The sequence below is a fragment of the Oryzias latipes genome, chromosome 13, assembly GCF_053564925.1.
Source record: "Oryzias latipes strain Hd-rR chromosome 13, Olatipes_Hd-rR_3.1".
NCBI classification, from domain to species: domain Eukaryota; kingdom Metazoa; phylum Chordata; class Actinopteri; order Beloniformes; family Adrianichthyidae; genus Oryzias; species Oryzias latipes.
The window spans coordinates 25883395-25909001 of NC_136249.1; the positions used below are offsets into that span (position 1 = coordinate 25883395).

The 25607-nt window shown below is 38.3% G+C and overlaps 1 protein-coding gene and 1 long non-coding RNA gene across 5 annotated transcripts in view; one reads left to right on the forward strand and one right to left on the reverse strand.

Annotated features, from left to right (window-relative positions):
* rtn4rl1b (reticulon 4 receptor-like 1b) overlaps positions 1-25607 on the forward strand; it is a 183546-nt gene that overhangs the window by 155051 nt on the left and 2888 nt on the right. For 2 of the 4 annotated variants that reach the window (XM_078929401.1, XM_078929402.1), the window contains exons 2-3: positions 538-603; positions 24101-24552. In XM_078929401.1, coding sequence (XP_078785527.1) covers positions 538-603; positions 24101-24552 — 518 coding nt within the window. The remainder of the gene's footprint in view (positions 1-537; positions 604-24100; positions 24553-25607) is intronic. The other 2 variants (XM_011482412.4, XM_078929403.1) reach the window with 1 other exon arrangement.
* Positions 21490-25607, reverse strand: part of LOC110016196 (uncharacterized) — a 32492-nt gene continuing 28374 nt past the window's right edge. Inside the window, exons 4-5 of the long non-coding RNA XR_002874404.2 lie at positions 24099-24261; positions 21490-21641 (exon numbers count right to left, since the gene is read on the reverse strand). This is a non-coding gene — a long non-coding RNA (uncharacterized LOC110016196). The remainder of the gene's footprint in view (positions 21642-24098; positions 24262-25607) is intronic.

Here is a 25607-nt window from a genome sequence, read left to right on the forward strand (position 1 = left end):
TTTGCATTTCTTATATCTAATTTCCTAACCGTAAGCATTTTTTGTCTTGCTTTTGGTATCTAAAATTGGAAAAAGAGTTTATGTTCAGCACTTTGACTTAACTTGTATAATTTTGACGGAATATATTTTTATGAATAGCAAAATATTGAAAGTTATTTAAGGTTTAAGTTGATTTATTCTGGAATAATATTCCAGTTTGTTTTGATTCTTAATTATTTTTTAAAAGTTACATTTTTGAAGTTTTAAAGTTTAAAAATTTAGTTTTAGGATGTTAAAGAAATGTTTTTTAAGTTTGGCCTTCGACCTAAGGTGTGTTTGGGATTTTGGCCCACTGTGCAATCGAGTTTGACACTCCTGAGTAAAATCTTAAAGTAACATTTAATGACACAATGTTTAAAAAAATATATTAAAGCAAAGCCACTATATTGCTATGTATTTTTAAACAATATTAGTGCTAAATATGATTTACGTCATAGGTTTACTTTTGTTTATGGTTTTGTTTACCCTACTTTTATTGACATCTTCCTATGTTTCTAGGCGAGCAGATGCTTTTCATTCAGCCTCACAATCACTTTCGGCAATGCTCAACACGTCCTCTGATCTGTAAGTCTAACCCACCCACTTACTCACCCACTCATGCCATTTTCAAGGAAAAATCTCTATAAAGAATTGTGGGCATTTCCACCAGGGAAGCACATGAAGCCAAAATTCTGTCCAAGGCCTCAAAGTACTGACTGATTTTCTGCATAACTTTGTATAAAAACCACGCTGCGACCCTAAGGGGTTTTGATGACTGCTCTCTGCATCTTTTATGTCACACAATCTTGCCTGATCTTTTTTTACTACTGTGTTCACTGTCAGATAATGTAGATTCTGGTTTGACTTTCCGACACACTATTTTTAATCTATTTTAATCTATTTTACTTTATATAATATTACCCAATTTCCCACCAGAGACAATGAAGTATTTAGTATCAAAATCTGAATCGTTTATCCTATTTAACTTTTTTATTAAGAGACTTTTTTATGAAAAGGATAAAGTGACATGAATTAAAAGCTTACTAAAAAACATGAACAACAGTAAATACATTATTATATCTAATGTATCCAGGGGCAGAACTACGGGGAGTCAAGGAGGGCATCTGCCCCCATAATTCTTGAGTCAATAAAGGTATAATTATAGACAAAGATTAAAAAAACATCAATACAAGCCTCTTTAAGCATTGCAAATATTTAAAGAAGCATTAAATAAATGAAACTGTTAAAAATACTTGTTTTGATTTTTTTATTTCCATTCTGCTGTTTTCTTCTGCCCCCCTGCCGGCCTCCTATAAATATTCTAGGTCCGCCTATGAATGTATGTAAAGTTTCCCTACATTTTAAACAATGTTTAGGAAATTCTTTGTTTTAAAAGTATTTATTTTCTCAAGCATTTTATAACAGTTTTTTATTATATTTAGGAGAGTTTAAGCACTAAAACTTTTGATAGCATTATTAATAGAACTATGTAGCCATAAAACCTTAAAAATGTAAATTTTATTTCTAAAAATACAAAAAGCATTAAGTATGTTGTGTAAAAAGTAATCCAATCTCACTGTGATTTTTTTCCAATTATTTGTTTACTCCTAATTTTAATCTTGAAAACTTTAATTAGCCTGCTTGAGTGAGTATTTTGCCAGCATTTTTTAGATTAAGTCCGCTTTGCTTTAAACAGGAAATTGATGCATGCAGTTCTACTCATTTGTTTATACTTTGGATTCAACAGAGAAAATCAAATCACTTCCACAAACTTTGGAGTGTTTGAGTTTGGGCTTTGGAAATGAGAGTTTCCCATGGTTGACTGGGGCCCCACCAACAGCGCTGCCTGTGGGTGCATGAGAATAGGTGAGGGAGAGAGGGCGATGCAGTGAGGAGGTAGCATCTGTGGTGGTGAAGGCAGAGAGGTGTGAAGATAATAGCCCCAGTGGGAAGATATGCAAGGCAGGAGTGCTTTATGAGGCTTGGTCAGTCTGCTGTGAAGAAGTCCTGCGTTGCAAAAAAAAATAAAAAAATTCAAGAGCAATTTTTAACTTATTCCGTTTTTACTTCAGGAGGATTAGCATCTCACTCTAACTCTTATTTTTTCCCTTTTTAGTGCGGCATAGCCCTCTTCATCATAACTTTGTCCTATTTTCTCTTTTTTTATGGCAATTTATTTGTGGAGTAAGTGTTGCATCAAAATCACATTTCTGCATTTCTGATCTGTTTAATTTGTCACTAAATCCCTTAATCCTCTTTTGCGTACTTGAAAGCCTCGTAGATATTTATCTGCTCTATAAAACCTCAATAAAATTTGAATTAGGTGTGAAATTAATGGTCAAAACGGTTTAATTACTGAAGAGTTCATACGTATGCTGGGATCTCAGAGTATTTCACTGCAGACGGGAAAAATATGCAGTTGAGTTTACATTAAGGAGCAGCTTCACCGCATCAAAGTTGTCTAAGGTTCCAGGAACTTTAAAGTATGTTGCTGATTAAAGTGAAAAAATTCAGACCTCTTTTTACTAAAGGATGGGTCCCACAGCGCATATATTCACAGATGAAAATTGGTCATACGTGAATATATGTTAAAAAAGTGAGAAAAGTTGTGGTCTTTACTTGAAATTTTTCCAGATGTATTCCAAAATGAACCACATTAAAACCACAGCAGAAGTATGACTAAAACATGCAAAGAAACACATTAATCAACGTAGAACATGAACCGAGTGTCAATTACATAATTTGATGTGACTGACCCTACTCAGTGAGCGGGGACGCTGCAGTGGGATCTCCTGGGTCTGACTCTTTTGATCGGATCTGGGGGGTTCTGTGGTAGTGTTCTCCGTGAACTTGGGTTGGGGGGTCGCTGGTGTGGACATGTCCCCAAAATATCGTTTCCCCACGTCAAGACAAAGCCTGGTCTCTACATTCTATCATTTTATCACTTTTTTATTTATTTATTCATTTATTTATTTATTTATTGATGTGTGTGTGGGAGTGTGTGTGTGTGTTTTTGCGGGGGGGGGGGGGGGGGGTTGTCGCACGGTTTGTCTTTTTATGCACAGCACTTTGAGTGACATATGTTGTTGAAAAAGTGCTATATAAATAAAGGTTGATTTGATTTGATAAATGTTATTTATCAGTGGTACATGCTTGAAAAGTCAGTTAGCCGTACGTGGAACGGTCATTGAAAGCCACAAATTTGTGTATGCATCTCGCAAGACTCACGCACAATTGCATTCGATTAACGTAATAATTTCACATAAACTATATAAAATGTGCATAAACTGTGTAATACTGAATCAACCAAAAATTACCAACAGTTCAAAACCGAATTCACCGACAGTGTCATCGGCCAAAACGCTCGGCGGACATCTGCACACATCGACAAATGACGAACCCAAGAAACACTGAGGAATTGCGTGTATCACGCATGTATCATGAAAGACCAAAAATGTATAGGTGGAAAATGCGCAAAATGTACGCCGTGTGACACGGCTTTTGTGAATTCCTAAACAGTCAAAGATGTATTTATTAGCACAGCTTTAGACGCGGTGCAAACAAATCTGGAGAGCAAGCTGAGCTTTTTATAACTGGTGGCTTCCCTTCCACACCACTTTGCTGCTGTTATCACTGCAACTGAAACCCAAACTTAGTATTAAGTGCTACAAATGTTCTTGTCTTCCGTTCTCCATTTTACTCTTTAAAGTTACTTAAATTGGGGTTTTTTATTACATTTAACTATATCAGTTGTAAGGACTTAATACTACTTCATGAGTGTGTTGAGACTTTCTTTTTCTTTTAAACTAAATAATTAAATGAAGTCCTCTTTTGTTTAAACATGTCTTCATTCCTCTGGAGTCACAATCAGAATTTAGGAGCCAGAATAAATTGAGTCACATCACAAAAAAGGAGACACTTGTTTCTCTCTCAAAGATGCAGATAAAAATTCAATTCAATTCAATTCAATTTTATTTGTATAGCCCAAAATCACAACAACAGTCGTCTCGATGGGCTTCGAAGTAAAACATGAAATCAAAAGGATCACGAATACAAAGAGTTCAATAGAAAAATACTAAAATGAACTAACAAACTGACTAAGCTATACTGGCATCCCTGCCCTTAGACCCCCCTTCGCGGTAAGGAAAAACTCCCAAAAAAACCGGATTCCGGAAAAAACGAAGAAACCTCAGGGGTGCCCACATGAAGGAGGGATCCTCCCCCAGGACGGACAGGCGATTTACCAGAAATCTTAGAGAAGAATTAACTTATCTAAATCTACAACTACATATATAAAAGTCCAGCAGACGAGCTTCATCCAGCCGTGGTTATCGGGACAGTCAAAGGCGCGAGTCGAGCCGGAGACAGGAACCACAGCCAGGTGTAGGAGCAGGAGCAGAGGCGAGGTACTCGGTCAGGTACAGAGCAGAGACGAGCCAGAGATGAGCCAGAGGCAGGATCCACAGCCAGGTGTAGGAGCAGGAGCAAAGGCGAGGTAAACGGTCAGGAACTGGAGCACGGATGAGCCAACTGGAGTCTGGAAGCACTCCCACTCCCCAGGAGGGGAGAGGAAAAGAGGGACAATACATGAATCGCACTGTACCAAACAGAGGCATGGAGAACTAAATGATAAATTATGATCAAGAATAGAGGAGAGGAAGGGTAGAAGTAAAAAAGGAAAGAGGACAGAACCCCAGTGTACCATAGTTACCCCAGCTTCAACTTCTAGCAGCCTTTTAAAAGAAATAGTTATTATTAAGTTTAATTTAAACAAACTAACATTAAGTTAAATAATCTCTGAATACTAACTAGTCTGACAATAAGCCTGTCCAAAGAGGAATGTTTTCAGTCTAGCTTTGAATGTAGAAACTGAGTCGGCCTCTCTTATATGAGCTGGGAGTTTATTCCATAAGACAGGGGCTTGGTGGCTAAACGCTCTACCTCCAACCGTACTTTTACCAATTCTAGGAACCACAAGCAGTCCTGCATTTTGCGAGCGAAGTGTTCTGATTGGTTGGTAAGGGACTATGAGGTCCTTAATATAGGACGGGGCCATTCCATGTAAGGCCTTATAGGTTAACAGGAGGATCTTGAACTTAATGTGCTAAATTTGTCGTCTTTGTCTTTGGAGATGGACGTGAATGGCTTGAATGGTAATCAGTCAGGTATTCTAGAAAAAAACAAAACAGATTAACATTCAGCCTGTGTTTGGTCAGTCAATCACTCTCAGTTTCAGCTCTCTTTTGGTGCACAGAAAAGCTTCCACTTTGGGTTGTCTTATCTGTACTGAACAACACATTGCACTTGTATGACCCTGGAGCTTGAAGTAACAGTGTCCTCATGGCAGTACTACAGTACTACAGAGTTCTATTAGTTGCAGCCCAATTTATTCACTTGTTTATCTTGAGTAAGTATTTGCATGTTTGGCCTTATAAAACTTTCAATTCCACTCACAGAACTTGAAATTAAAAAATTAAAAGCAATTAACCATATTTTCCACACTACAAGGCGCAGTTTGAAGCATACATTTTTTTTCATTTAAACAACAGTGTGCTGTGTAATCTATAGCACCTTGTATATGGATTTATTCTTGTGCTTACTGATATCCAAGCAATTTTGAGACAATTGCAGTGCTATGTCAAACGTTTGTTTTTTTACGAGATGCAAACAAGGTTTGGCATGTGATGTATGTTTAAGAACCCGCATTCTTTAACACACTGTTAGCATATGGTGTTCACACTGGACCATCAGAGAGGGGGGTCTTCTTCTTTTTCCATGTTTTTATTTTATTATTTATTTTTCTCTTTTTTACTTGTCCTGTCCAACAGCTGGGCAGACAGATGAGAGCTGAAGGCCTCTTGTGTTGGACATATTTTACTTTAACAACAGGGGTTATGAGTCTTCTGACAAGCCAGAGGTATGTCTGAATAAACCCCTTTTGTAATCGAGGCCAAACTTTGTTTATTTTAATCATATTTGAAAATCTTTTGTGTTGGACCGGACAGAAAGGGAAAGGAGGGAAGAAGAGAGAGGGATGTTAAAGGGGGAGGGGGTAGGAGGGTGATAATAGGGAGGGGAGGGGATAAAACCGTGAAGCAGCATAAAGCAACAAGTTGCTGGATGTTTATAATCATTACAGTGAGGTTCAGATGTAATACAAGTCTATAAGGGCGGGGCCTGTCCACACACACACTCAAATGTTATAAACATACCTGTTGGCTCCAAAAATGTTCACATGTCAACATGTACACAATACAATACAAAATATCGTTCACACTAGCATACTTATGCCTTCAAACCAACTAGTGTGAAATATTTCATTCAATCACGCAAAATATTATTGCAAAGGTGAGCTAACACCTGTGCTCAAGTGAGTGTTCATGTTCCTCTAAAATGGATGATGGAATGTAAAAAGAAGGAGGGAGAATGCCCAGTCATCCCCACACCAAGACCCCGGCCGCAGCAGGTGCGCAGCCAGAACCCCCCAACGCCACACGGCAGCAGATAGAGAACAAACTTCTTCTTTTTCTACTGTTTACTAGTGCATGTCTGCCATCTACAGTTGGAAGAGGTTTGGAGCAAAAGGTTGAAGCGGTGCAAATCTCGTAAATCTTGCTGCAGGCTTTTTCCTTCACAGCTCAATCCCAACATATGAAAAACTTGGTGTCGTATAATTTCAGCCAGGCACAAATTATTCATTTCACTTCAAAATTATTCATTTCTTCTTTATGATCAATTTTCCAATGGTTGGCACTTCCGTCAATTAAAAGAGACGTCATCCAAACTTGTCTGTCAAATCCATGTCCCTGCTTGGTAAAAGTTTTAACGCGTGTTCAGTAGCCATGCATTTTGTTTGTAGAGCCCGAAAACAATCGTAGAAACGTGTGTGAAAACGAGATATGGCGATGTGAGTTTAGCTGTATTGCAAATATGCAAACGCGGCCATGTGCAGTGTTGGATTTTTTTTTCCGTCTTACTAACAAGGTTGGGAGTTAGCGAGGTCACAGTAATGTTTGTTTTAGCAGTATCCATTTTGGGGTTTTTACGTGACGCAAACAAGATTGGGTGTTATATGTATTGTTAATAACACGTGCTACAAACAAGTCCTAGCGTTGTTATGAATGTAGTTAATGAAGTTTGACTGCTTAATGGGGATTTATCTCTGACACTTTTGTCTCACTTAAAGGGTTTTATAGTTCGAAGAGCCTTTTTATATGTTATAAGTACAAAAATACACGATTCATTGACTGTGCACCTTATATCCAGTACACCCTATAGTGTGGAAAAGACAGTGCACCTATTTTCTCTTCAGGAATCATAAGTCAAAGAGGGTTTGTTTTAATTCTGTCCCTGTGTTTCCTTTCTATTTCTCCACCTCTCCATCAGTCTTTGAAATACCCCACTCCCAATGTCTTCTGTAAACAAAACCCTCACTGGTTTTCTCTCCCTGTCCTTGACTTTACTTCTCGTTATCCATCTTCAAGGAGAGATGAGGGGAAAGTGGCTGCAGGGAATCACGTTTCATCATCTGAACATATGAACTGAGACAGAGGCTGATATCTTCTTTTTGCCGCTGCTTCTACGAATATCATTGCTGTTTACCACGAGAAGCAACATTTTGCAAAAAAAAAAAGAAAAAGCTCCTTCTTTGGTCATATATGGAAAGAGTTCAAGAGACCAAGTCATTACATGCAGCAAAAATTAGTCTCAGGCCATCACTGTGGAGGAGAAAAAAATAAACCACTTATCTGTGAAACGTCTGCAGCAAAGCACTTGGCTTTATGAGGGAAAAGAGGATTGGGAGCACTCAGTTGTGAGCAGTAGTTGTATGCAGACAAGCAGCTGTGAGGGAGGGAAAAACACTCACAGAGCTATGTGGTTTGCCTCCAGAGGCTTCAGGTTTACAATGGAGAGGAAAGCCAAAAAAAAAGAAGAACTTCAAATGGCCAACTTGTCGCAAGAGGAGCCGCTTTGCCAAAAAATAAATAAAAAAAAAACCAACCAGTGTCTTCTATAGAATTTTTTATGATGTTCAAGTGCTTGTTCTTTGGGGGTCTGTGTGATAAAACAAACATAGAACGTCTAGTACAAGCTTGTTTATTTGTTAGTTTGGACACTTTGAACCCATTTTGGATTTGATGTTGTGGTTTTTATGAGGTAAATTCTATCAGCAGTAAGAGCGTCTCCAACGTGAGGCATATCCTCAGGTGACAAAGCCAAAACAATGAAGAAATGTGGGATGTTTTGACTTCTTTCAGAGTTTGTGAGTTCTAGTTTTTTGGTGTAAAACTAAAGGGGCCATAATTAATCTCCAAGGTAACTATGTGCATTTGTTTTCCGGGGACACAACTGTGTCTCATGGGCAGACACTGACGAGATTTGAGCATGTAAACGAAAAATATCTTCACTCTTTCTTCTCCTTCCCTCTTCCCTTTACTGGACCTAAACTGAAAGAAATTATTAAAACCAACTTCTATTGAAAGGAGTGAGGGGGGCGGCAAAAAGCCCTAGATCGAATCCAGCTGAGAGGAAAATGATTTTAAACTTGAAGGTTTTTTTTTCTTCCTCTCATTGAATTAAAGCTAAAAAATGATCTAAAATGCTGAGTGTGTTTCCTTGGCAGAAGAGGTGAAGGCCTTTAAGGTAATAACTGCTGCACTTTAATGAATTAACTTTACAAGGATCTGTGTTGAAGCTCTAAGCTTCCTAAAAAACTTGACTTAATGAAGAGGGATTTCTCTCTGAAGATCAAGGTCTTCCATTTTTCCTCTCCCCCAGTTCCATTTCGACTTTTTTTGTGTTCTTTTTTCTTAGACTCTTTGAAGAAAGCATATCAACGTGCTGGTTTTATGGGATTTTAAATGCAGTGTCTGGGAAAAAAAATGTGTTGGTGCTTTTAGTGTATGGCTGTCACATTGATTAGTTATTATGATGCGTTATAAATATGTGTTAAAACTTAATTAAATAAAAAACCCTCCAGCAGCTAGTCGTATTTAACTCCTTAAGGATTCGATGCTTTGAGAATCTACTGATTAAAAAAAGGATTTTAAGATAATTGTTTATTTTTTTTCTCATTTAAAAAGGTAAAGTGATAGAATAAAACTTTTACTGAAGAGATGTGAATCTACATTGCAAAAAAAAAGAAAAAAAATATCTATTTTTCACAAAATAATATAGCAATGAGGTAGGATGATTTATCCTACCAACAATTCTTATAATTTCTCTGCCATTGACTGTATTAGTTCCAAGCTACATCTTCATGTTGGGCCCAGGTGCACACAAAGTTCTTTACACAACGGTAAAAGCATTTTGCTCTCACTCAGCAATGACTTTACGAAAGTGGGTCTTTTCCTGCCTTGGTGAACTTACTGTCTCTTGAACTAATGAACCACAATGCATTGTTGTACCCCCATTTGCTTTTCTGCTTGATTTCCCATTTTTCCTCGTTTCCTTCAAGCCATTAGTTGAGACCACAGAAACTCAGTGTGTGTTTCTTTATGTACAAAGATCACCAGACTCTCACCTGCTATGAATAATTGATCTGTTAAATCTAGGGCGCCTGAGGTTTATATGCAAGCAGGTAGCTGCTGCTGCTGCTCCTGCTGCAGCAGAGAGGCACCTTACAGTTTGTTTCAAGAATTATATCTCGGAGGATTCAGGTGGAGACCATTCAAATGGAAAAACAACAACCTGTTGGTGCAGGTGTGGCACCATACAGACCTACTGGAAGGAGCATTTTATTGCAACTTCTAAACGGAATGTCAAAGCATATATGCCATAGTAATATGCACACAAGATGCATTTTTCTGGTAGTAAACATTAACCAGTTTAGGATTCTGAGTCACAATAGTGCTGGTTGAAATGTGTGAATGGAGTTTATTGGTTACTGTTTTAGTCCCTGAAGTCTAAATAAATACAAAAAGAAATCGTAAACACCTTTTTTTCATGTTTATTCATAGCAAAGCTACTGGAGGGCTTAAACAAAAACAAGAAGTGCTTGATAAATAACATTAAATTATTCATGGCGGCACAGAAGTATTGTTAAATCATGCAGTGAAGTGTTCTCAGGTCATCCAAGTGATTATAGTGTTTCAGCTGACAGGTAGGTGAAACGAAGAGCACCGGGCTAAAATACAGAGATGGAGACAAATTGCCGTGTGCACCAGCATGCTATTAGAGTGACGAGGATGTTCACCATAATAGCTTATTTGATTTATATTAATTTCTTGAATGTGTGTGGTTTTGTAAATCCCAATAGGAAAAAATAAATCACGTTTTACTTCAGGCTGCAGCCCAGCTCTTGTCATTCTGTTCTGCTTTTCTAAACCCTGTTAATTTATTGATTCCATGGGGAAATTACAACATTTTTGCTTTGTCTCTTGTGTGGAAACATCAAAGAGCAGGGTCAGTTAAAGAGCAGGAGCCCTGGAGCTGGGAATGATTCAATGCCTTGCTCAGATTGTTCATCAGACACAAGTTGGTTGGCACAGGGATCAACATCGGGCCTGCTACTGCTTAAAGAAACTACAATATCACCTTTCATTGGCATTTTTCTCCATTTTTCTGCAGATATTCTTCGCGCGTCTGTTATACGAGAAGGTCAAAATCTGGCACTTTCTGTTTTGGTCACTTGTTTTTTGTCATTTACTGGTCCTCCCTCGTTTTGTCTGCTTGCTGTCACATAGCATCACTGTTGCCCAGCTGTTATGTTGGAGGAGACACGCAATGATTGGCTGTGCTGCTCTCTGTCAATGACAAACACGCATGACTGAACAAGACGCAGCCACAAAGTGACAACCATCCAGGCAGAGGCTAATAAATGGTATAAAATGGTATTACTTCATGGTCTTTACCTGATGTACGATATTATCCAGCTTTAGACCTTTTTAGGTGACTTCATGGGAGACTATTTGTGTGTTACAGCTCCTTACCAAGATTATGGTGCTCCAAAGGGTTTGGATGTGGAAGATTTCTCATTGTGAGAAAGCTGAAAATTCTACCTATCAGGGACTCAGATCAATTTCTGAAAATTATTGATTAATCCAAAAACTGGAGGATCTTTCACTTTAAGCAAAACTGAATTAATTGTTTTTGGTCCTTTGATCTCTGACGTCTTTTTAAAACTGAGATAAATGTCCTTATTTTGACCTTCAGTACAACTAAAAGAAGCCTTAAAGCTATGTTGTTAAACAATACATATATAAATATATACAGTACAGACCAAAAGTTTGGACACACCTTATTCATTTTAATGAGAAAGTGTGTCCATTTGGTCTGTGCTGTATATGAATATTATATGTTAAACAGCCTTTTAGCATCAATGCAGAGCTACAATTAGGAGAAACCTGTGACAAAGCTACCACAAAAATGTGTACTGTGTTTCTTGCTGCTGCGTTCACCCCGGCCTTGGCAACGTGCATTCAAGCGGTCACTTGCAATCTCTGTAAAAGTGCGTAAGCGCATGTTTCAGGCTTCTGGGTTCAAGGTTTTCACGTTCAAGCACAGCTAAGCAATTTTCCAAGACCGTTTTCGGGCTCTGCAAATAAAAGACGTGGCCATTGAAACTTTGCCCACTTAGAGACTCTGATTTGGCGGTGATGAATGGATGGCATCTCCTTTTAATACCAACCGTTTGAAAAATATATCATGGAGAAATTAATAATTGGGGCTTGTGCTCGGCTGAAATTAAATGACATCAGAATAAAGCTGTGAAAGGAAGTCTGGAGAAGGATTCACAAGATTTGCACCAAGCCTCTTCCAGCTGTTGGTGGCAGTTATGCACTACTATACAATAGTAAAAGAAAAGGAAGAAGCGCCTCCCTGCTTGTCCAGTGTGAACATCATGGGCTAAAGGCACATAATTTTCCCAGTGTGTACATAGAAATAAATGTGTAATAAAGGCTATTAGAGTAACTTTTTGAAAATGCTCGTGTTCATTTCAATCTCTTGGTTACATTTAGAAAGACTTGGTTTCCTGGCCTTCCTACAACGAAATGTAAACAGCCAGAGTAAGATTTTAATTTAAATGTTTTTTCTGCTTTTTCCAGTTACTTGTTAGTTTAGAAAAAGCTCGTATTGCTACAATGTTTTGCGTGACTATCAGTCCTGCTCCCCTTAAACCACATCAGGATGCAGTCATGGAAAATGTTCTGCATAAATAAAGTGGTACCGTAATAAATTGAGGCGGGTCAAACTGCACCAATCTTTTAAACTACTTACAGGCAATATAATGAAAATTGCCTTCCTCCAAATTTAGAGCTGTAGCTTTTAACCCAAAGACATAAGTGAAAAACTGTATTCCGCAGCCACTGCCTCTGCATCCTCAAAGCTTTCTCAGCCAGTCACATTTCATCCAAAACAGAAGCTGGCAGCTGCTTCTTTGTTGGACAATAAACAGGTTTTAGCCTTTTTGAATTGCCTCCCCTGGCCACAGATCAGCCAATTTCCAGACAGTTTACAGTTCTAGCCATCAACCTGGCAGATAATCTGCTGAGTAGTGAATGACATAAAGCCTTCAAGCAGCCAGCAGCAGTGAGTATTTGCTGTGGCAGTGACCTACATTACACGTTCCAATCCCAGTTCTGGAACAAAGTGCACATGAAACTGAATTTAAATGCAGAAGCTTCCAATGTAAGCACTTACACATTTGATTCATTTTTTGGTAAAATATGATGACAGAAGCTAGGGTTTATTTATTTATTGGTTTATTGTATGTGATGAAAAATATTTACCATTAAAGAACAAGCAAAAACATTTATTTAAAAAAAAGCTTGGTCTATTTAAAAATGTATCTGTTTATGATGATAACAAATTATTTCTTGTCCCTTTCCAAATGAAAGGGACACAACGAGTTTAGGAAAAGGAAAATCAGGCGCTCTTTGATCACATGCTGGAAGTTAAAACAGTTGAACTTTTGACTCCTAAATCGCGATAATGCTCAGATTTCTCAGGGACTCACATTTGGCACTGACGTTTGGGTAGCGTCCTTTTCAAAACACGGAAGTGCTAACCGAACAAGATCACAGAGGAGAAATTAATAATTGCGGTTTGTTCCCAGGAGGAATACGCCTCTTCAAACTGTAGGTGGCAGACATCCGCTAGTATCGGATAGCGACAATCCAGTGTGAACATCATAGGCTAAATGTGCATTTTTGAACGGATGTCACATGTCCTGCAGCATTATACACACAACGCACACATGCACAAACACAAAAGAGCCCAATAAAGATAACTTTATCAATATAGACATATTTATTTGGCATTATTATCACAAGAGATTGTTAGCTAAATTTTTTACGTATAAATAAATCAGTTGGTCTCACATCTTAAAAATGACCATTTATGCCGTCAAAGGCTGTAAGAACATCTCTGTATTTGAGGATTTAGAAGCTCTTAAACACCTCTGAGACCAACAGACCATAAATGTGAAAGATAACTCAAGAACTGCATTGTAAATGCTTTTTATTACTTTAATAAGACTGCAATATATTAAAGGGATATGAATAGACTTTGGATGATTTACGGTATATAGTTTTGGCAGACCCATTACTTTAGTTTGGCCACTGCAGTGCAATGTCGCCACAGGGAGTGCAATATATTGGAATCATCTGGCTTTGTGCTGTCACAATAAATAACTATAGTTGGTGGCTTTTCCTGCTGCTTCCTACTGTGATGATTTGCTAAATGTTTTTGTGTAAATGTGTGCACGGATAGTGCATGCTTTTGTTGTGTGTCCAGGTGTGGATCAGGTGAAAGCATCCTTCGGGTGCATTTGTGTGTGTAGGCATGCATGTGTGTTGCATTGGTTAGTGTGTATGTGTGTGTCGTCTAACAATTATAGAAATAATTCTTTTAAGACCTAAGAGACTAAAAAAGCCACAGGTGCAGATGCTCCACTGAATCCAAGCTGAATGAGCTCTACAATCTAATCATCAACGCCCATGTTGTTTTCCGATTGAATTTGACCAGCATAACGAAAGATTTTATGACTTTGTTTGAAGAAGCTTGCAAGAAATGACAAAATAGATTTATTTGTATGCAAATATTTGTGTTTTATTTAACTCTTGTAAAAAGAAATCCATGTTTACCGACCATTAGAAACCAGTGGAGGGTACTATAATGAAAATAGAAAACTGAACACATACATAAATGTTGGTTGTCACATGGAAACATACAGTGGCTCCCAAATAACTGCTTTCCTATTAACTTCCTGATAACCTTTGAACCCCACAGTTTTTGTTAATAGATATATTGATTAGCTTTAGTAGCTTAAATTTTTACATAAATGCCTCCTACACACGCTAGTAGTATGTGGCGTGGTCATAGTTACTTAAAGACTTTGATGAAAATTGTGTTTTTAACATGTTATGTAGTGTTTTTCTGATGATGGAGAAGATTTATAAAGAAAATTAGGCTTAAAATGCATTTCATAGTATTTTTTAATCATATTGTGGTGAATCATGGTGAATCAGAAGCAGACAAACAAATGTCGGAAAAAGCCTGTAGGTGTGTTACACGGCTAAGAATGATGGGTCAACTCACTCTCGGTGCGACATGTGTAACCCTTCTGCTATCCTAGGCACTTCAACGTTGGGAGTTGGGTCATCTAGACCCACTAGACAGTGCGCTGAACCATTTTTCTTCAATGATTTGTGATCTTCATTGGTGTCCATGGATTACATGAAATCTTTCCACCTTTGCACCTATCCACCCTTGTCATGGTAGGAAGAACACGTCAAAGTAAGGGTGGGGTCATCTAAGATAGCACAAGGGTTAATTTTTGAAGAATAGGAGTGCACTTGGTCAAGTACTCTGCAGACTCGCTCATTATGCACCGACTAACCTTCTTCTGCTGACAACAAGCCGTTTGAATAGGCGTAACAGTAATTTCACTGATTGTTTCAGAACTTGACAAAAAAATTAAATGGAGGGGAAACTCTTTTAACGCATGTTTCAATCACACAGTGCCACAGATGTGACATAGGACCTTTATTGTTAAGCCACAAGATGAATGAATCAATGAATGAATTGGATTAATCCAATTGCAGATTAATAGATCCATGAACGTCTTTGTTTGCCTCATCTGAGCTGGCATCTGCCTCATAACTGCATGGATGGATAGCTCCAATATTGTTTGCTGCTTTTGTTAAACCGGTAATGTTCGGGTTGGGTTGTGAGGGGCTGTAAGCTAGCAGGAGAGAGTGTAAACAAAGGGATGATGGTAAATAAGTAAGGGAACACTTTCACAAAAAATCAACAGACGACACAATTTTTGTCAGAGTGGGTCTTTAACATTTTAGTTCTGTATTCTTTGTAATAACTGTACATTCAAACACAAAATATATTGGGATAATTTCTTTTGTGCACAAAATCATACCATTTGTTTAACAGTAACACAGCAATTGTAACTAAAAACCTGTCTGTTATAAACATTATTTGATTTATTTTCTAGACCCAATAAATGAAAAAATTCCATTTTCAGAACACAATTAGAATTGTTTTTTTAATATATTTAAACTGAGATTAGTATGACATTCAGCTCATCAAAAAACAATAACAGCTCTATTGTAATGTTCATTAGAGCCTAAAATGAATCCAACACAACTAGAGTCAATAAATGCCTAGTAACACTTTATGTTGCATATTGGTCATTTTCCTTTGGCAAATACAAATATTTGACATGAAATCAGAGCAACTTGAGATGTTCATATAAAAACTATATGGATCACAAAGCCATTCTTCACCCTGCTTATCATTCTGAGAATCCTCAGTTGGCATCAATGAATGACAAAAATCCTATTCTCTTAAACACAACACAATTCCTTCTCCTTAGTCTGAGAACGCTCCACAGGGGGCCTTGTTAACTAGCACCAAAGCTATTTTTATAAAGAAGCACTGCTGCCATACCAAATCAGCCTGTTTGATGTTTAATGTACAGCCAGTCTACATTTCTTTATACTATAAGCAGAGAAAGTGTCGTTTTCAACACATGTCCATCTTTTTATTCAAAGAAATGGTAATATAATTGACTCCTCATGCAAACTGGCCATGTAAAACCAAGTTTGGCCTCTACATGTAGGTTTCACCACTTCAGGTCAAAACTAATACATTTATAAATTGTTGGAATGTTGTTTTTTTACAAACGTAAAAATAGCCAAAAAAATAAGCAAACTTACAGAATAACTACTAGGTTGGGTTGGAACCAAGGTAAAATAACTAGACAATATGAGTTTGCAAACATCTGTTAACACTTTAAACTATTTGTTAATTGCATGCAAAAATGAGAAAATGAGCCACTTCTGATGGACCTCACCTGTAATTATTATCACTTGTCAGGAGCTTGGCTGTTGTTTACAGGAGCCCATATCTGCTGATTGTTTAATCAAGCTTTAGGGAGTCCAGATATGTAAATAACCAATATTTGCATAACCTTGCTTTTTTCTGAGAATAGCACTGAATAGGCCATGGGCATTAATTACCCAAGGTCGCATATCTCCAGCACAACTTTTTCCCCTCAGTTTCCATTTATCTAGCTTTCACATGCATCCGTTTTTACCCACCATTACTTGTTGATTGAAATTCAGTTCTTTCCTGCTCCGTCCAGTTTCCAGGCCCTGTACCTTAGCTAAGATCCAGTGAGAAACACTAGGTCTTTTCTTCCTTTGAAAAGATGCCAAGTGGACAGAAGAGCAATCAGATTCTAATTAATGCGCTGAAAGGGGTGACAGCATCAAACTGTTGGCACTTTAAATTTTCACAGGACACGCTGAGCAGATAGAGATGGAACAATCACAGAAACTAAGCGTGGAATAGAGCAAGCAAATGTTAATCCATAGCAACAAAAAAGACTCTTTAAAAAGTGGGCCATCGTACACTTTTTTCATATAATTAGGCAAAATATCAATTTAGAAATGTTATATGGTCAGCACAGCATTTTTCAAATCTATTTATTATATGTAATAGGGCTGAAAGGTGGTGTAGTTGGTAACACTCTCGCTTTATATTGAGAAAACTGGTGAGTCCCAGCTGCGACCACTCTGCACATTCCCCTCCTACATGTGTGGGTTTTGGGTTTCTTTGGCTTTCTCCCAAAGTCCAAAAACATGTTTCAAAGGATAGATTGGTGCTTACAAGGTCTGCCAACCTGAGAATTGAAAAGAAACTCTACCACTAATGAATAAAAACTGATAATTTAAACTAATTTTATGAGGCACCTTTTCACTCCACTGTTTTCCCATGAGAGGGAAATTAGCAATTTATGGAAACCTTGTACTAAAGACCATGTTTGCTGTCTTTTCCAATCTGTTTTGTTGATGGTAAATGACATGTTCATGTTTAAAAACCCACTTCAATGAAAAATAATTGGTTTTGTGGTGTTTTTTACATGTTCTTGTAACATTTTTCTCATGATGGAGGAGGTATAAAACAAAATTGAGTTTAAAACTGTGTTTGAGTGTTTCTTTATTTAAATTGTTGTGAATCAGGAGCAGACAAAACATTTTTTCGTTTGAAAAAGCCTGTAGCTGTGACGTAGGGGCTACAATCGGCAGGCTTCCTGTTCTGCTCCTTTCTGATGCATCCATTAGAAATGGAATAGATCCATGTATGTCTTTGTTTTCCTCATCTGAGCTAGCATCTGGCTCAAAACTGTACGGCTGGATAGCTCCAACATTGCTCGCCATTTTTGTTGCACCGGTAATGTTAGATTGGGGTTGAGAGTGTCTGTAAGCTAGCGGGAGAGAGTGTAAAACAGATGGATAATGGAAAATGAGGGTGGGCTTACTCTGCACCAACAGTTCCACCAACAACTCAAAGGGCAAATTTTTAATGAACTCCTGCTGCTCTGCAAAAACTATGTCCAAGAAAACGACAAGTTTTTAGATTTTGGCTAAAAATGGCATAATCACAATTAAAAGACCACTGAGGATGCTTTTACAATAAATTAAAAGACGACTGGAGTGGGACTTTAAACATTTGATGCAGTGCTCCTTATGTTTGCAACCTCTCCTTGTCTTGTTTTACACAAAACCTTTACAAGGGGAAACAAGTCTGTCTCTCAATCAAATCTTCCTGCAGAATAACTTTTTTTCCATGACAGACTCTCAGCCTATGAGGACCTTAAATCCACGTACGGGGATGCTGTGTGACTAGTGTTCCATCATCTTGCAGTTTATGGTAGACCTGTGCCTTTGTGGGTCATTGCTTTGGAAAAAATAGCTCCATAAAAGAAAAAGAACAATTGTTTGAAATGATTGATTTCCCTCTGCAGCTGTTTAGAAATTATTTTAAACACACAAATGGTTTCCAAGTGCGTTTGATCGAAGCTTCATCAGATTTTCTCTGAGCTTCATGGAATTTTGTATTGCCTTGTGAGCTGTTGAGCAAGCATTTTTGTTATTAGGGTTTGATCCTAACAAGTTTGCAAATGTCTGTGGCTTTCAAAGGAACTTTAAACCAACTATTTATGTTGAGCAATCTTGTCCAAAGACACACTGTGGAAACACAAGTATTGATTTGTGGCAAGAAGCTGTTTAAAAACAAGCACTTTTACTAAATGAACATCTTATAGTGTTTCTGATGCAATTTGCAGATCTATCATGTTAGATTCAGATTTCTTGACAGAAACTAATGCATGTAAAATAAAAAAATGGAATAAACCAAATAACCTGCACTTATTCCATACACTCATGAAGCACATTACACATTTTTCTTGCTGAACTTTAGGCTAAGTTTCCAGAGCAAAGGGCCAATTTACCCAATAATCCTCTATGCTTCTTTACCAGTACGAACCATTGTGTGCATGACCACGATTGCAAACACCTTTTGAGTGGAGGACACCTGGGTATTACTTAGAGCCAGAGTGCTTATCGGGGTCTGTGGAGGGACACAGGGAAATTGAGTTTGTCCAGTTTAATGATGGGCAGAGTCACGCAGCTTTACAGACACACCATTTCCCTCCTATTAGCAAAGATGTGTTATTCATGAGGGCAAATGCAGTGTGAACTATGTTACATTGATATTCTTACTCAGTCAGTTCTCATTGTCTATCAGGAGGCCTCTCGTCACTCCATCTTATTCATTTATTTATTCATTTATCTATTTCCTTATACACACCCAGAAAAGAGCAGGAAATTCAGGATGATGAGATCACGGGGTCAAATCTGATTCTCCCTATTAAGAGGAAGCAATACTCCGTGTGATTAAGAATAGGTGAGGTTGTAGGGGTATAAACTTCATGGGCGTTTATAATAATTCCACTAAAAGCACAAAAATACAGATAAAGTAGACCTTTTCCTTGCCAAAAACATGTTATCTTTCATTGATAGCCTCCAGGACACTATTTTTTACTGCATCTGAAGCTATGTATTCAATTAGAGCTGAATGGCCTTTTGTGCATCCTCACAATGCTGCTATGGTACACATTTTTAGTTATTTATTTTGTTTAAAGACAACTCTCTCTCATTATATTTCCTCTGTAGCTATTCAAAGTTCTACAGAAAAAAAACAATGCCTTCAGTTCTTCAAGCTGACCAAAGATCTGCCTTATTCACTTTAAACCTGATGCACATATTAAAACTCTAAAAATGTTTATCTTACTCCTTGCACAAAGAGTTTATACATCTACCAACTGATGTGAGTTTTTTTAAATGTGTTAAGAAGTGTGTGTGTAGAGCAGGTAAAAAGAAAGATGCGCCCCTTGTTGCAGATCTGCACAAAAAAGGAGTTATATATTATATATTCTCATCCTTTAAGGCTTTATTTGGGACAAATTTTGAAAAATGTGTTCCTAGAGAAGGGCAATATACCTCTAATGTTTTTTTCCTCACTAAATCCTTTTTTTGTTTTAAACGGATAAGAAGTATCTGGCAAAGACCCGAAAACAGAGTTTTTAGAAGAACAATTTTAGCAGGGTAAAACATCAATTACCATGCCCTGACAAGCTAAGGCGAGGAACAGGAGAGAAGGTGTATCCTTAAGTGTCCAACATGATTTGCATCACTGACCCAAATGGTTTCTCTATTCAGGCAGCATCTGCATTCGCATGCCTTTACTTTTTCCTGCTCATCATTGCCTGTCTCCATCTACTACCTAATTCCACTGAAGACACACGTTCAATTAACCAAAAAAGTTCAAAGCTTGAAATTGTTTAAAGGAAGAGAAATTTATTTTTGGTAATTTTGCACCAAGTGAAATAGGAAACCAAAGATCAGGAAAAAAGACAACAATAGATTATATTTTAAAGTTTTCTGTAAAGATGTTATCTTTATTATTTCAATGGGTAAAAAATCTTGTGATTTGTGCTAATGTCAGTCCTTTAAGACCCACTCTGATGAAAATTGTGTTTTCAACATGTTTTTGTGCCATTTTTCTGATGACGGAGGACAAATAAAAAGAAAGTTAAGCTTATAATTGCATTTTTGAGTATTTTGTTATTCAAATTTTTCTGAATCAGGAGCAGAGAAAAAAATGTTGTTTGAAAAAGGTTCTAGGTGTGGTATAGAAGCTACTACAGCAACCCACAAGCTTCTTGTTCTCCTCCACTCTGATTTATCCGCTTGTAGACAACCACAGGGTGTCAAACTCTGGGCCTAGAGGTCCGACCTCCTGCTGGTTTTCCAGAAACTCCTGCCTTATCTGCTGCTGATCACCTGGATCAGACGTGTGAGAGCGTCAATGGCAGGTTGGTTGGAAAACGTGGTACATCGGCCCTCGAGGCCTAGCGTTTGACAACCCTCATGTACGTCTTTGTTTTCCTCATCTTAGCTGGTATCTGGCTCAAACCTGTACTTTGCTAGCCATTTTTGATGCACCAGTAATGTTAAGGTGGGTTTTTTAGGGGCTGTAAGCTAGAGGGAGAGAGTGTAAACAGATTGATGATAGGAAAGGAGACGTGGTTACTCTCCATTCAACTGTCCCGCCAAACCTCAGAGGTGAGTTTTTAGTGAACTACTGCTGCTCTGCAGAAACTATGTCCTGGAAAACAACACAGGTTCTTTGGTTTTGGATAAATATGGCATAATTAGAATTAAAAGACCACTGGGAACACTTTGAAAATAGATCAAAAGAGGATAGAGTGGGACTTTAACAGGCCAGGAAAATAAATCTTTTTAGTCTGGTAGACAAATCTGTAACACAAGCAATATAACCACACATCTTTGCTAAAACTCCTGACAAGATGTGCTGAGTATAAAAATTAAAGGGCAAGGTGTAATGTGAATGTTAATTAATACACGTTTGAGTAGCTTTGTTATTTAATCTTAAGTGGCAATTCCGGATTTCACCATCGGTGCACAAGCACTGATGTCCTTATGCAGAATGTGACCCTATAGTCTGAAGTCTAAACAAAGATAAGAACATCTGCGGTTCTCCCATGGCATGTCATGCTCTCAAACTGAACATTTTCACCTACACAGAGCTGGAGCACACGTGAGCACGCTCTCACATTCAAGCGTTTGACAGTGTTCACCCATGAAGAATCACCTCATTTACTGAGCAAATTTTTGGTTCAGGAGGATGCATGCATTTCCATTGTTGCCCAGTGGCAGGGCTTAACAAATAGGATTAGATCCATGCCCAAGAGAGCACACTCCTGTTCAGGTGACATACAGCCCCATGCTCCAGCTCTGCAACGAGACACAGAGAATTACTGTTAAAGGTCAGTGGAGTCAGACTCTGAATGTCACAGCTTAGCCACAGTTTGGCAGGTAAATACATCCAGATAAATAGGTTTGTCTCTTGGGGACAAAGTAATTCTGCTCTAAAATTTCCAGCTTAAAAGAAGCAAGATTATAAGGGGGCAGCAGAGGCATATCGATTGTAGAGAGTGAATCCAGACTCAGCTACTCTGTGAATAATAAACTGCATATAAGACGGCCGGGGGTTTGTCAGATGGAACTTTCATAATGGGCTGAGAGTTGTGCTCATTTAGATGAGAGGATGGATAAGCCACATCTCCCATCTCAAGAATCTGGGGAATCATGTCACTGATCAGCAGGCACCTCAGAGCAACTGACTACAAGTTTAAATAAGCATTCCACAGCCCATTTAACAACGCACACTGACTGATCACAGCCTCCACTCACTGGAAAAAAAAAAACTACCAACTGACTCGCGGATAGAATTGGACTCTTCATAGCCCATCTCCTGAGCAAACCACAGAAGTACATTGAAAATAGTCATTCTCGAAATAGCTAGATATTTGTCAAATCAGACAGAAGCGTTTCAGCAGGGATCCAATCAGAATCACTAAAACATCTTGTGACTCAGTGGAGCAGGTGCTGTTGTTTGTTCTCCTCAGAACATTTCTTATTGCGGGTTTAAGCACGTCCAGTGGATTTGGGCTGTCAAATGTGAGCAACATGGTCCATCTGAGTTGCACATGCTGTGCTATGAGCCGGAGTAGATGGTGTTACAGCTTTGTGAAAACAAAATGAATTTGAGCAAAGGTGTGATGGGAAACAAAGCAGATTATAGATTTCTGTGGAGTCTGTTCTGTTATCAGTTTCACTCCAAAAACACTTTCAAGTAGGGTTTTATTTTTTTTAGCCACAGCAGTGGTGGGGATTCACAATTGACATTTTTGGTTCAGAGAAAACCATTTTCTTCTTTAAACTATTTCCATTAAATTTGATGTTCAAGGTTTTTGGACCATAGCGCCTAATGACTTTGGGGATTCCTTTAACTTTTTCTCTTGTGTCACCAGCGATTAGACTCTTTTTTTTTTCCTTTCCTTTCCTATCAACATGTTTGAGTTCTCTTACCGTATTTCCCCCAAATAGGGTAAGAGCGCCTTATATCCCTTGTGCTATCTTAAATGACCCCACCCTTACTTTGACGTGTTCTCCCTACCATGACAAAGGTGGATAAAGGTGGAAAGATTTCATGTGATCCATGGACACCAGTGAAGATCACAAATCATTGAAGAAAAAAGGTTTATTGCACTGTCTAGTGGGTCTAGATGACCCAACTCCCAATGTTAAAATGCCTAGGATAGCACAAGGGTTACAATTCTGGTTGTGCTAACAGATGTTGAAGCGACTTTGAGAGGTCCACGGCGCTCTGTCAAAATGTCAGTCTGTTTTCTACGAGTTTTCTACGAGTTGAAAACAAGGTTGGGTGTTATTATGCATATGCTAACGCGAGTAATATATTGCAGTGCCAGACTGGCTAAGTCAAAATCCCTTCAATGTTAACTACACAGTGCACTATATAGCACATTCGGCATTTTGTAGAGCTGTCCGAATCGACAATTTAAAAAAAAAAACGTTCCCAGAAGTCTCTGTGCGTTCATGCTCACTAGATTGCAGAATATAGACCACAATGCATTGTGTTTGAACAATTTTTGCAAAAAAAAAAAAAGGAATTTAAATGCATTTTTCTGACAAACCATCAGCGTTTTCATTATCAGTACACAGTGGACTCATAAATAGTCATTGTGAAATGCTTGTATCGATTAGATTTACACTTCGTGAAATTGGTTACGTAATATTTGCTGTTAAAATAAAGTAAAGTAAAGCACAGTGTCTGAAATGTCAATAAAATCTGGAGCACTACATTGTCCCGCACTATATAGTTTTTTAGTAGTTTGTGATTAGGGTGGGAAGTGGGACATAGCCTGTGATTTGTTTTTAGATGTTTTTTACGAGTTGCAAAAAAAGGTTGTGTGTTATTGCAAATATGTTAACTTGTAGTGGTGACGGACTGTGTTATTTTTACTTGTTACAAAGAATGGTATCCATCTGGTTTTATGAGCTGCAAATTAGGTTGGGAGGTAAGGTTGTGTGGTTACAATAGTGGATAACATGGAACAAGCAAGCTTTAAAGTTATGAACACTTTGCACTCTATGGTGCACTCTATAGAGCAAAAAATATGGTACATAATTTTTCTCACCAGCATTACTTTGGATTTTAAAATGTTTGCAAGCTAACCGATTAACTCTACAAAATGTGATCAGTCCATTTGTTCCTAAATTTTTGGAAAATCTTGGCATGTTCTTGAAGAATAATTGTATTGGTTTCAGACCGATCTTTTGGTTTTACGATTTCACAGCAATCTTAATATAATGTGCGTCTGCTCTTACAGGCTGTGGGCTGGAGTTCCTGTTGGTTCTCTGTGGGCTCGAGTTCTCCTGGTCCTGCCCCCATCACTGCATCTGCTACACTGCTCCCAGCACCGTCTCCTGCCAGGCTCACAACTTCCTGTCAGTCCCTGACGGCATTCCTCCTGACAGTGAACGCATCTTCCTACAGAACAACAAAATTCATCGCTTACTTCCAGACCACTTCAGCTCCAACACAGTCACCCTCTGGATCTACTCCAACAACATAACCTACATCGACCCATCCACCTTCCGTGGCTTCACGTTACTGGAGGAACTGGATCTGGGAGACAACCGCCACCTACGTTCCTTGGCTGAGGACACTTTTCATGGACTGATAAAGCTCAATGCGCTTCACCTGTACCGTTGTGGTCTCAGTTCTCTCCCAGATAACATCTTCAGAGGCTTGAGGAATCTGCAGTATCTCTACTTGCAGGTGTGCTTTATATAAAGCTCATTTAAACACAAAAAGGAACCCATAAAGCACTCTGTAAACCCTGAATTTGCTGAAGGACAATATTAGCTAGCAAAGAAAATGTCTAAATTTGTTCTAATTTTGAATCAGAAACAACTGTAGCTTTTTTTCCTGAAATGTTTCAATTTCAGTGAGGTTCACATTGAATATGTGGGCTAATCTTTCCCTTGTTTGCACACCTGGCAGCATGGATGTGCACTGTGAAATCAGGCCCACTAGCGAGATCAGCTGGAAGTTCTGGATGAGCCACAGTCCCCGAACTCTGAGCCAGACTTCTGAGTTTGTTGTAATGCTGTCGAGAGATTTTCGAGAGAAAACACTTATAGTGCTCTCCAGCCTAATTTAATCTTGCCTCTTCCGCATTCATGGACACTTCGTCCATGAAATACGGAACATAAGCATATTCTGCTGTGGGTTCTCCGTAGTGCATGAAGACCAGGATCTTTTTATGACAACACTTGGGCTTTTTCCTGATAAAGATAAAATGTTCAAAAAGCTAAATCTTTTTGATAACTGGCTGTACTGAATACATATTATCTAGCTTTCTATCTTTTAGTATTATAATGAACCAGTGCAGGTCTTCCTCTGCAGCCTTATCAGCATCAAGAGTTTTATCAGTATGGTATTATGTGACATTTTAGAGCTCCGGACACACCAGGCATGTCATACGTGTTCAAGAGCGCTCTAAGCATGGGATCTTGAACGTACCTTTAGCCCATGGTATTCACACTGGACAAGCAAGTAGGAGCTTCTTCTTACTTTATATTGTTCACTAGCACATGTCTGGCACCTACAGTTGGAAGAGGCTTGATGCAAAATGTCAAAGCAGTGCAAATCTCACTAATCATGCTCCAGGCTTTTTCTTTCACATCTCTATTCCTATATATTAAAGTCTTGGTGTCACATAATTCCAGCCTGGCACAGAATAACGCATTTATTAATTTCTCCACCATGATCAATTTTCAAACAGTTAGCAATTTTCGTGAATTGAAAGGGACACCATAAATATGTCACTA